Source organism: Elephantulus edwardii, unplaced genomic scaffold (assembly GCF_000299155.1).
Source record: "Elephantulus edwardii isolate Elephantulus edwardi_28Jun2011 unplaced genomic scaffold, EleEdw1.0 scaffold00001, whole genome shotgun sequence".
NCBI lineage: Eukaryota > Metazoa > Chordata > Mammalia > Macroscelidea > Macroscelididae > Elephantulus > Elephantulus edwardii.
In genome coordinates, this window is record NW_006399751.1 from 47561078 (window position 1) to 47573658 (window position 12581).

A 12581-nucleotide genomic window follows, 5' to 3' on the forward strand; every position below is an offset into this window, starting at 1 on the left:
AAAAAAAGGTATATATGCTGTGATCTGCTTATAATCAGAAGAGTCAGCATAAATTAAACATGGGCTAGAAGAAAAACAACCCATCATCAAATATCTTTGGTTTATCTGTGTATATTCTGGAGAAGAGTTGAGTTTTGAATATGGTGTTGTACTTGGTCGGAGTTTTAGAGATTCCATGATTCTAGCCACTTTTAAATAGATGATGTATTTAAATCAAGGATTGTGACATGCTGGGGGGGGCAGGAAATCCACGCCTCATAACAGTCTTCCTGTCATATCCTAAGCAAAATGCTAAGCTTATTTCTCTGAAAATAAAATAATAACATATATTTGCTTCCCCCCCCCAAATCTTCAGGTTAGTTTTATTGCTTCACATTTTAATGGAAATTTTATTTCCTTTTATAGTAAGCACAAATGTTATAACATGAAAGCCTAATGGTAAAACTCCGAGTATGTATGGATTCAAGAAAAAGACCAAGACTTGTATATGAATAGTAGTATTAGTGGCATCCACTTCCTAAATAATATTCCTCTAGAAACTCTATGAACTTTGATAATTATTAAGAGTTGTAGAGGGGATTTAGGCTTTTTGCTCACAGTGTTGCTATAAGATGTGCTCAATAACAATCAACAACAATTAACAACAACATCATTATTTGTAATAGCTACAAAATGGCAATAAGATAAATATTAACAGGTGACTGTATAAAAGAAAAAAAACTGTGGTACATCCAAACAATAGAAAACTACTCAGCAATAAAAAAGGAAGAACTACTGATAAATACAACAATGTGGATGACTCTTGAAGTAATTATGCCAAGTAAAAGAGGCTAGGATAAAAGACCAAATACTCTACTGGTTCAACTTAACTGAATTTTTTAGGAGATGCAAACCAATTTATAGTAACAACAGTTACCCAGGTAGATACATGAAGAGGAACCTCAAAGGAGTACAGGTAACTTTGAAGGCGATGGATATGCTAATGGCTTCAAACATATACACATGTCAAAACTTACCAAACTGTATACCTTAAATATGTAACATTTATTTCATGTCAATTATACTGCAATAAAGCCTCAAGTTGCAATTCTGAAAGAAACTATAGGAAAAATCTCAAATGCTCCAGGAAGCATCAAAAGAAGATGGAGGAAATACACTGAGTCACTGTACAAAAAAGAACTGGTCAACACAGAAATATTTCAGGAAGTAGTATATGATAAAAAAATCATTGGTGATGAAAGAAATTTAAACTGTACTGAAGGCATTGGCAAAAAATAAGCCCCCAGGAATTGATGGGATTTCAATTGATATGCTCCCATTAACAAATACAATTCTGGACATGCTCAAGAGTCTGTGCCAGGAAATTTGGAAGACAGTAACCTGGCCAACTGACTGGAAAATATTCATATTTGTCCCCATTCCAAATAAGGAACAAATAATCAACAGAATGTGGAAATTATAGAACAATATCACATGGAAGCAAAATCTTGTTGAAAATAATCCAAAAATGGCTAGAAGAGTCAATGGACAAAGAACTGCCAGAAGTTCAAGCTGGGTTTAGAAGAGGCCATGGCAGCAGGAACATCATTGATGTCAGATGGATCTTGGCTAAAAGCAGAGAATAATATCAGAAGAATGTCTATTTGTGTTTTATTGACTATGCAAAAGAATTTTACTTTACATATCCTAACAAACTATGGTGAGCTTTGAGAAGAATGAAAATTCCAGAACACTTAATTATGCTTATTTGAAATGTATATCTAGACCACACAGTCAAACGCCTTTGCATAATCAATGAAATACAGATAAACATTCTTCTGGTATTCCCTGTTTTCAGCTAAGATCCATCTAACATCAGCTACAATATCCCTAGTACCACGACCCCTTCTAAACCCAGCCTGGACTTCTGGCAATTCTCTGCCAGAATTCCAGTTGTTTTTGGATAATCTTCAGTAGAATCTTGCTTGCATGTGAAATCAATGATATTGTTCTGTAGTTTCCACACTCTGTTGGGTCACCCTTCTTTCCACATTCTGTTGGGTCACTCTTCCAGTCAGCTGGCCAAGTGGTTGTTTTCCAGGTTTCTTGGCACAACTTGGTGAGCACATCCAGGGCGACATCTGTTATCTGAAATACTTCAATTGGTATGCCATCTATTCCTGGGGCCTTATTTTTTGCTATTTCCTTCAAAGCAGCTTGAACGTCTTCCTTCATCACCATAGGCTCTTGCTCAAATGTTATTAAATTCTTCTGTACCTGTCAATTCCTTTCGATACAATGACTCAGTATATTCCTTCCATCTTCTTTTAATACTTCCTGGATCATTTAATATTCTGCCTAAAGCATCCTTGATTATAGCAACTCTAGGTTTAAATTTGTTCTTCAGTTCCTTGAGCTTAAGAAATGCTGAACGAGTTTGGCTCTTTTGATTTTCCAACTCTAGCTCCTCGCACATTTCATTGTAGTATTCTGCTTTATCATTCCATGCTGTCTTTTGCAGATGACACAACCCTGCTTGCTGAAACTGAGGAGGACCTCATGCTCTTACTGCAGAGGGTCAAAGACTGCAGCCCTCAGTATGGACTGAGGCTCAATGTCCAGAAGACAAGGATTCTCACCACTGGACCAATTGGTGGCATCAGGATGGATGGCGGAGAGATTGAGATTATTCACAGTTTCAGTTTGCTCGGCTCCATGGTCAACACTCTTGGCACCAGCATCCAGGAAATAAAAAAAACGTATTGCCATGGGAAAGTCTGCTGTTAGGGACCTCTCTAAAGCACTCAAGAGCAACGGTGTCTCTCTGGAAACTAAGGTGCGCCTGATACAGGCCATGGTCTTTGCAATCGCTTGTTATGCATCAGAGAGTTGGACAATGACTAGGGAGGATAGAAGGAGAATTGATGCCTTTGAGCTGTGGTGCTGGAGAAGAGTATTGAATGTACCCTGGCTTGCCAAGAAAACAAACAGATTCATCCTGGAGAGAGTTAAACCAGGCTCCTCCTTGGAGGCAAGGATTCTGGGGCTTCGTCTGACATACTTTGGACATGTTGTAAGGAGGGACAGGTCCTTGGAGAGGGATGTGATGCTTGGGAGGGTGGAGGGACAGCGCAGGAGGGGAAGACCCTCTATGAGGTGGATTGATTCAGTGACTGGGGTAATCGGGATGGGTGTGTCAGAGGCAATGCGATTGGCACAGGATAGAGTAGGGTTTAGGGCTATTGTACATAGGGTTGCTATGAGTCGCAAACGACTAGACGGCACATAACAACAACAACATATCTAGACCAAGAACATACTGTCAGAACAGAGCAAGGGAACACTGCATTGGGAAAGATGTGCATCAGGGTTGTATCCTTTCTGCTTAACTATTCAATCCATATGCTGAGCAAAGCATTAAAGAAGCTGTATTTTATGAAAGAGTATGGCATCAGGATTGGAAGAAGACTCATCAACAACCTGCATTAAGCAGAAGACTCAACCTTGCATGTGGAAAGTGCAGAGGACCTGAAGTACTTGCAGCAGAAGGTCAAAGGCTGCAGCCTTCAATATGGATTACATCTCAACATTAAGAAAAAAACCCACCCCCCTGTAAACTTTTAAAACATGCTCTACGTTTTCAAGCATTGCACTATTTTGTCTCTGAATACTGAGGCTGTATCAACACAATAAAGCTTATTATTCTTAAAAAAAGAAAGAGAAACCCTCATCACTGTGCCAACAGGCAGCATCCACATAGATGGGAAGAGGATTGAAATTGTCAAAAATTCCATCTTGCTTGGATCCACAATCAACACCCTTGGAACCAGCAGTGAGGAGAAAGGAGACATATAGCCTTGGGAAAGTCTGCTGTTAGGAATCTTTCTAAAGCCCTGAAAAACAATGATGTAAGTGTAAAGACTAAAGTCCACCTGATTCAAATTATGGTTTTTCCAATCAGCTGCTATGCATCTGAGAGCTCGATAATGAATAAGGATGACAGGAGAATTGATACATTTAAGTTGCGGCATTGGAGAAGATTGCTGAATATCCCATGACTGCCAGAAGAACAAAAGATATGCTTTGGAGAAAAGTACAACCAGAGCACTCCTTGGAGGCAAGGACAGTAAGTAAAGCTTGTCTCACATACTTTGAACATGTTGTTAGGAAAGGCTATATTCCTTGGAAAAGGACAGCATACTTGGAAAGGTGGAGAGTCAGTGAAGAGGAAGCCCTTCAGTGACATAGATTGATACTGTGTCTGTGGCAAAGGGTTCAAACATGTTGGGCTAGATAAGGATGGTGTTGGATAGGACAGGGTTCAGAACTGTTGTTCCTGGGGTCGCTAAGAGTTGTACTCTACTCAATGACATTTAACAATATTTAAGGTTTTTGTAACAGATTTGCTCAATGCAAAACAAGGTGATTTCTCGACCATTGCTTTCATGAACATTGATTGCAGATCCCTGTAAAATGAAACCTTTGGCAGTTTCAGTATTTTCTTCATTTATCATGATATTGATGTCTCTGAATTATGGAGTTGGCAAAGAATATTGACTGTACCACGAAGTAATAGAATGAAGAAATCTGTCTCGGAAGTACAGCCAAAATACTTAGGACATGTTATGAAAAGGGATTAGTCCTTGGAGGACATCATTGTTGATAAAGGACATCAGCAAAAAGGATGAACACCCTCAATTAGATAATTGACACAGTGGCTGCAGCAATGGGCTTCAAGCACAATAGCAATTAGGAGACTGGTTCAGTTATGAGAATCACAGTGCTTCCTTCTGTTGTACACAGGGTGGCCACGTACCAACCGATTCACTGCTATCTTAAGAAGAACAAAAAACCTCTGAAATTTGAAATGCAGAATATAATTAAAAACTCAAGGAAGAATCTGAAGCATAACATTAAAATTATTTCTGGAGATACCAACCAACCAAGGTTCCATTCTAGTGTGGTAGTTTATCAGAACAAAACATTACTATGAGAAATGCAAAGTCATAAAAATAAAAAATAGACATGACATTTTTGTCCCCTGGTAATCATGCCATTTCCTCATGCCTGTACAATTGCTCTATATCATAATCTTTTTAGTGTTCTATTCATTTTGGCTTTTTAAAGAGAGCAATAACCTTGCTGTACTTTCCCTAAACTACTCTTTTATGGACAGGATGCCCAATCCCTAGTGCATGTGTGGGTGTGTGGAAAGCTACGCTATGTCTATAAATTTTTATAAATGTTGTAATTCGAGATTTTCTAGTCAGAAGTGGGCAGGGACACTAGAGATAAACGGTACCTTTCTAGAAATCATATCCTATTTCTACAGGTGAACACTGGATAATGTTCCTAAATACGTGAATTCAGTATTAAATTTCTATTTAGATTTTCCCTTACTGTTTTAAAACAACTGTTACACTAGACGTATAATCTACAATACTGGTAGTAATTTTCAATTCCTTTACTAACGTTTTTTATTTTCTTAAACATTCAGAAAGTTTATCTCCGAACACTTCCCTCTCCAATTTATTTCCTCATTTTACTGGGTAATTACTCTCCTTCTGCAGATTGGGAGGTGCAAGTACGGTTGTGTTTTGGGTGTTTTTTCCCCCACCACAGTAGAGAGGGTTAAGAAGCAACTTTCAACTTTTCAGTTCCATTTTGAGAAACGATCACATTGAACTACAGAAAAGAGGCGGCCGAGGAGAGCAGAAGCATTTCTCCCCAGGCTGGGTGTGGGTCCGGAGCCAGGCGCGCTTCCGCGGGAGAGGGGAAGAGTCAGGTGGCAGCAGCGCGGGAGCCGGAGCGGTGTGGAGGGGGCGCGTGCGGGGTGCGCCTCCCTCCGGCCGACGCGGGGAGGGCGGCCCGCGCACGCGAGTCCGCGGCCCAGGGCTCCCGCGCTGCGATCCGCGGGCGCGCCGGGGGCGCCCCATCTGCCGCGTCTCCTCCCTCGCGCATTCACTCCCTCCTCTCACCCCCGCCCCCAGCCCCTGGCAGGTCCCTCCCCCATGCCTGCTCGGGCTGCTGCCGCCGCCGCCGCTACCGGAGGCGCAGGAGCCTCGCGATAGTGTTTGCACAGGCGGCGCGTGACGCCGCCGCCGCCTGTAACTGATGCAGAGGTTACCCCACCGCCGCCGCCTCAGCCGCCACCCACCGTCCGCTGCCGCCGCCACCCGGGCGACGCCGGGGGCCGACGCACTGCAGAGGTGCCGGCAGGTTCCGCCCGCGGAAGTCTCTTCAGCCGGCGCTGCCCGCGCTCCACCCGCGCTCCGACCCCGGCCCCGGCGGGCGCCCCCTCGACGCCCCTACCGCCGCGCTCCTTCCCTCCTCCTCTTTCCCTGCACGCCCGCCCGCTCCTTCTCTCCCCCATTCCCTCCTCCTCCTCCTTGTCCCCTCTCCTCCCCTCACCTCTTCCCTCTCCACCTCCCCCCTTCTCTGTTTCCTCCCCCATCCCCTTGACTCTCCCTTCCCTGCCCTCACACTCTCCCTCGCCCTCAGCGCGGCCCCCGCCATGACGGAGGCGGGTGCTGGTGCCGTTGCCGCCGCTGCCGTCTCAGGGGCAGAGTCGGGTTCCCAGAAAGTAGCTTGATGAGTGTCCAAAGTAGCAGTGGAAGTTTGGAGGGGCCGCCATCTTGGTCCCAGCTCTCCACGTCTCCAACCCCGGGCTCGGCGGCGGCGGCCAGGTCCCTGCTGAATCACACGCCGCCATCCGGGAGGCCCAGGGAAGGTAAGCGCCGCGGCGGCGGCTGGCCGGGTCCCTTCCCGCACCACGGCCCCCGCGCCCCCGGGGTCTCCTCCCCGCGCCCCCGGGGTGGGGGATGGTGGCGAGGAGGCCGCGGGGCTCCGGGGAGGGTGGTGCGCTGGCTGTGGGTGGTGGTTCACGGGTGGCGGAGGAGAAGGCGCGGGGGTGCGGGCTAGTGGGGACGGGGCGAGGCGTACGGAGCCGAGTGGGGTTCCTCCGAGCCGGCCATGCGAGGTGGCCAGCCTCGCTCCGGACACAAGCCCCTTTTTGGCCCATTTTCTAGTACACTCCTTACTCTTAACCTCCTGGCCTCCTGTCTCTGGTGGGTTTTCCCTCCCGTTGGAGCATTCATCCTCGAGCCCCCTCCCCTTCCTCTCGCACTCCTCCCACAGAGGCGGTCCCCACTCCGTAAGCTTCGCTGCCGGGGACTGGTTGCAGCTCGTTTGCAGGGTCTCTTCCCTTTGGGGAGAAGCCGCAGAAATTATTATCTAGGCAGACTTTGATCCTCTGCCGTAGAGCAATTGAAACGACAGACTGACTCGTGGGCAGGCTATTAAACCACCCCTCCAGATGGTTGCAACTTTCTCTCCTTCGCCATCACCTCCTGCGTGTTTGTGCGTTCTCCCTCTAACTGCAAGTAGGCTACCGTTCTTCAGCGACAGGGTCGTGGATTTTGTGGGAAATAGCGGCGTAAAGGTGGCTGCAAACACGCACCAGATCGGTTACAATTGTTTTCTAAGTTTTCTGGCTGCTTGCATGCAAGTGTGCTACCACCAGATGTAGCAGTTACACAGTAAGACACCAGAGTGCTTTTGACTAAAATTTCAACTTGCTGTATTTAACTTTAAGTATACGACATAAAATGAAATTTGAGAGAACACGCAATTCTGGGGGAAGTGTAAAAAACGTGGAATAGCGTTTAGTGCGCTTTTGTCTGAAAAAAAGGTGTAGCGGTTTTCACCAGCACTTGGTAAACGGGGTTCAGTCCCAGTTGTTTCACACAGGAAGGCTGTAGCCACATTAAAAAAAAACGAAACAGTCTGGAAGTCACACAGTCTGGTGAATCCTTTAAAGAAAACAGAAGCTTAAATTTTTGTAGGAATCGATGGGTTTAATTTATTTTGAAAATATCTGCCAATATTTACTATTGTTAGCCTTGACAATTGTTAAGTGTTTTGTGTCCTGAATCCAGTGGTTCAGGCATAGCATTCTTTGTCATTTTGTTCCTGTGAGCATGTGTGAAAGTGACAATAGGCACAAAGATTGGCATGAATTTGCTCTAGAAAATTCATGGGAAGGTTGATTTATGGCATCCATTAAACATGCTCAATGTATCGACAGACATTTTCCCCTTTCATTTTATCCTCAAAACTGACTTCTGATTATTATTAAAAGTTTTATTTATTGACCCAGTCTAATTGAGTGGTGGTTTCTTTCTTTTATGCACGTGACAGTTTGTAAGTGAATATTTTTAAAATGTATTTTGTAAATAATAGTAATTGTTGCTTTTAACATGCGTTTACTTTATCTGTGGTTTTATTAAGATGTTCACTGGGAGTGGTGTGAGTTGGGAACCATTTTATTTTCTGTTTCTTAAATTTTTTTTCTTCCTATTAAGGTGTTTTGCCATTCATTCAGTCACTTCATCAAATATTAAGTCATTACTGTAAACTAGTCCCTGTGTTACATGTTGAGGGTTTATTGTTGATTATGTCTGCGTTATTTGTCTGTTGACATATGTGATCAATGTTAGTAATTTAGGGGTCACAAAATTTAGATTGTGAGTTTAAGTTACTACAACTCGATAAGTTAGAAACTTATTATCTGTACTATTCTGTACTTTTCCTAATATTTGAATATTCTGAGATTAGAATAATTTAGCTAAACTTTTGAATAATCAGAATTTTATATCAGTTTAGATTACTGTCGATTTTTATGTAATCTAGTGACTGTTATTCATGTAATGTGTGAATGTGGTTTTGGGAAAATTTTCATTTTGCATCAAGTTCCAGTATGTGGCCTCAGTGGGATTGCTGTCTGGTCTGTCAGCATGGATATTACAAACTGTATTGTTTATTGTCACAGTTCCAATTTATGGAAACCTCATGCATCTCAGTGTAGAACTGTGTTCTGTCGGGTTCAGTAGCTCATTTTCATGAAGTTGATTGCCACACCTTTCTTCTGAGGTATCCCTTGTGGACTCAGACCTTGCTAGAGCCTGTTACCTTCAAGTACATTTAAACTTATAATGACCACGTGTGAGACGGGATAGGGTTTTGCTCCGTAGTCCTGTTCTAGGGCGTTTTCAATGGCTGGATTTCCATCCACAACTGCCCCCTTTCTTATTTATAAAAGTAGCTCACCTGAGTGGATATGAACCACTAACTTTTTGGTCAGCAGCCGAGTATGTTAAGCATTTGTACCACCTAGGGACCCATAACCCTCTCTCCGGATATTTTTATCTTGAAATTTGAGCTGTATTCTCACATATCACTAATGTTAACAGAGATTTCAAGAAGACGACATTTTCTAAGGTAGAATTCCTGTATTTAAAAAACATTAAAAATTTTTAAAGTATTTTTTCAAGCTATACATGCTGTTAATACAAATTGATATAATTGAGAGCCTAATGGGATTTACATACCTATATCAAGGAGAGAACAAACTTTGTTTCTTGGAAAATTGAGTAATTCAGTTTAAAACAGAAAAATATAAACCTCAAAAGCTACAAAGACATGTTGTTGTTGTTATGTGTCGTTGACATGTACATAGATAAATATATGATAAATTCCTTTATGCAAACTTAACTTTGAAAATTGATTCTTTTTCAAAGGTGTGCCCTATGAGTCTGGAACTTATTTTGACATTTTCACATATTTGAAATAAAAATTATGATCTCACTATTTTTAATGCTCCACATTTTGGCTTCTCCTTCCCATCCTATTCATATTATCATAGTCATATAATTTTATTACAGATAGAATGTAACATTAAATAAGATAGCATTTAATAATTTCTATATTGTAGTATAGACAACTTTTCTTCTTTGTTTCAGAGCTTTTCATTTATAAGTATTGTTCTTTTGTAAATGTACAGCAGTGTAGCTCTAAAATATTCTTTAGCCTATTATCTCTTGTCCTGTTTTGTTTTCCAATAATAATGATATTAGGGAAATGGAGAGTTCAAGACATAGTTTGTCCCAGATTTCTTAATTACCAGGAGGTCATTAGAAAAAAGGGAGCCTATCACTAGATGTTATTCCTTCATAAATATTATATTGTTCAAATCAGAATCTGGACATGTATTAGTATAATGAATGTTCATTTTATTACTTAGGAATAGAAGCAGGCAGCATACAATAAGGGAGCAGTAACCCTGGGCCCAAAAGCTTTTTGGAGCAGAAATGGAAAGCAGCTATATTGTGCACCATAGATGTGGAACTCAAAAGGACATTTACATGGCATACTAGTCCTCTTTGTCTTCTGGAAGCTGTCCCAATATAGAGAGAGAACTCTTCCATGTAAACATCCACCTGGCATCATAGGTGAGGCCAGTCTGCAGTGGCCAGGTAGGCTTCACTAATTAATCATTAGAAGTCTGGAGAGCTAGCTCCATGAGAAATAGCTTGTGCTTTAAATTAAATGTAGCCTGTTTTGGTCTCAGTTCTCCTTTACTTTCTTAAAATTTATTGGAGACTCCCAAGAGATTTTGTTTCTATGTGCTAGGTCTATTGATAATTTAAAATAGTGGTGTAGGGTGATACAGGATTGGCTGATTCACAGGAAGGCCCGTGAAAACAGGGTGATACAGGATTGGCTGATGTTTGGGTGGGGGCTCTTTTCTCCCTTTCCCCACAGCTTTCAGTTTACTGCTCTAGAGGCACATATATATATTTTAAAATGACATATTGGTTACAAAATTGAGTCCCTCAGTGGCTGATTATAAATAATACTTTTGTTATATGTTAACAGAATAATTTTCATGAAATGTTATAAAATCATACATTTAAGTTCATACTTTTGCAGATCACCTTAATTTTCTGCTTTCTAGAGCTCAGTTGAATTTTGCTCCTCCTCTCTGTTTGTTTTAATATGTTGTTTTGATTGAAGTATGTTAAGAGAATATAGGTCTGTAGATGTATAGCTGGAAAAGGAAGAAATAGTTCAAAAGGTTTTAAAGAAATTGTGACCATTCTTTGATTTAAAAATAACCCACTTACTACTAAATTATTTCTAATTTATAACCACCTTAGAAGGCAAATTACAACTGCCGTCTTTACAAAAGCTTTACAAAAATACAAATTACAATCTTTATGGAAGCAGATTATCACATCATTCTGTAGATCATCAAGTGGGTTTGAACTGCTAACCTTACACTTAGTAGCCAAACACTTCACCACAATACCACAAAACTCATTAAGTATCAGGTAGTTTTTAAAAGTTACTTTCTATATACAATCTAAAACTTTACCAAAGAACTTTTTATATTATGCTTCATTAGAATGTACAGTTCCCTAGAGGATTAGGAAAGCTGAGTCTGATAAAGCAAAACTCCTGATACAACCCTAGAAAAAAAGGATTAGAGAGAGCAGTCCTTAATGGAATATGCCAAAGGGTTGACTACACTATTAAAAAAAATTCCATTGGTGTATTTTTCAGTTTGAGTAGCCCTAATGAATGCACTGCTAATTTGGAAACTACTGGTTCACACACATGAGCTATATGGGGGGTTTTTTGTGTGTGCGTATGTGTATACATACATATATACATATGTATATGTATGTATACACACACTATTCATTAGATACGTCTAGGTTGTCAGTAATACAAGTTCTTAAATTATTAAAAAGTCAGCTGGGGGAGGGAGAAAGGAAGAAGAGGTTAAACATGCAATGAATGAATGAAAACAATTGCAGTGAATGACTTGAAAACAATGAATGAATGAAAATCTAACTTCTCTGTAAATTTTAAATAAAATCACAATTAAAATAAATTTTATTTCCAAAAATGTTCTAAAAAGTCCAATTTTCTCATTTGCAGTCAATATTATTCTCAGTGGGAGAAGGATGGGCAGTCTCCCACCATGTGTTTAACTGCCTCTGAAAACCCACAGGAGGGTCAGCTATGGGTTGTTCCTTCTTGATAGTACACAGCAACAATCAGTTTTCTCTGTTAATAGTCTGTCTTTAATGGTTCTTGAAGTAGTACGTTAACCTCATTTGTTTTTGAGAAAATATCTGCTATATATCAAAGTCTGAATAACTATAGTTTGTCAAATGTTTTTTCAAGTAAAAATGAGGAAACATGGTTCCTTCAGCTTGTAGGTCAGACATGTTATTGTTAGGTACTACCATGTAATATAGAATCAGAGATCTGCTGACTTCACATAGGGAGAGGGTAATCACCATCAGTATCAACTCAGAGCCGATTCCCAAAGATAGAAGCCAGACTACCTTCTTCTGCCAACATTTTTAGCAATTCTGACACAAGCTGTCCCTCCCAAGGCCCTGTTATTTCTTTACTGAGTTTGATAACTCTTTGCACACAGAACTCACAGACCATATTCACAAGTAATGATGCTTATTTGGGAACTAAGAGTCTACAACTTGGAAGTAACAGGAACAACTTAGGAGACAGGATACATTTTATCCATCAGGATGACTTTCAGTCAAGATCTTGCTTTCAATTCCTTTATTAACAATGAAAGCAGGCAGGACCTTCACTCTAGACTCTGCCGATTTGGGCTGGACCTCTGCCCTCCTTGAACAAGTTTTACAGCTCTTGAGGTCATAGGCACATATACTGGGAACATCTTATTCCATCATCTTTTACTTGAAGTCAGTGAGCTCTCTTTTTGG

The 12581-nt window shown here is 41.2% G+C and overlaps 2 protein-coding genes across 2 annotated transcripts in view; both read left to right on the top strand.

The window, feature by feature from the left end:
* LOC102865159 (serine/arginine repetitive matrix protein 3-like) overlaps nucleotides 1-6094 on the top strand; it is a 9517-nt gene extending 3423 nt beyond the window's left edge. The window contains exon 2 of the mRNA XM_006878969.1: nucleotides 5671-6094. Within this exon, the coding sequence (XP_006879031.1) occupies nucleotides 5671-6094 (424 nt within the window). The remainder of the gene's footprint in view (nucleotides 1-5670) is intronic.
* A 325-nt stretch (nucleotides 6095-6419) lies between these two features.
* Nucleotides 6420-12581, top strand: part of TLK1 (tousled-like kinase 1) — a 184212-nt gene continuing 178050 nt past the window's right edge. Inside the window, exon 1 of the mRNA XM_006878849.1 lies at nucleotides 6420-6709. Within this exon, the coding sequence (XP_006878911.1) occupies nucleotides 6571-6709 (139 nt within the window). The 5' untranslated portion in view covers nucleotides 6420-6570. The remainder of the gene's footprint in view (nucleotides 6710-12581) is intronic.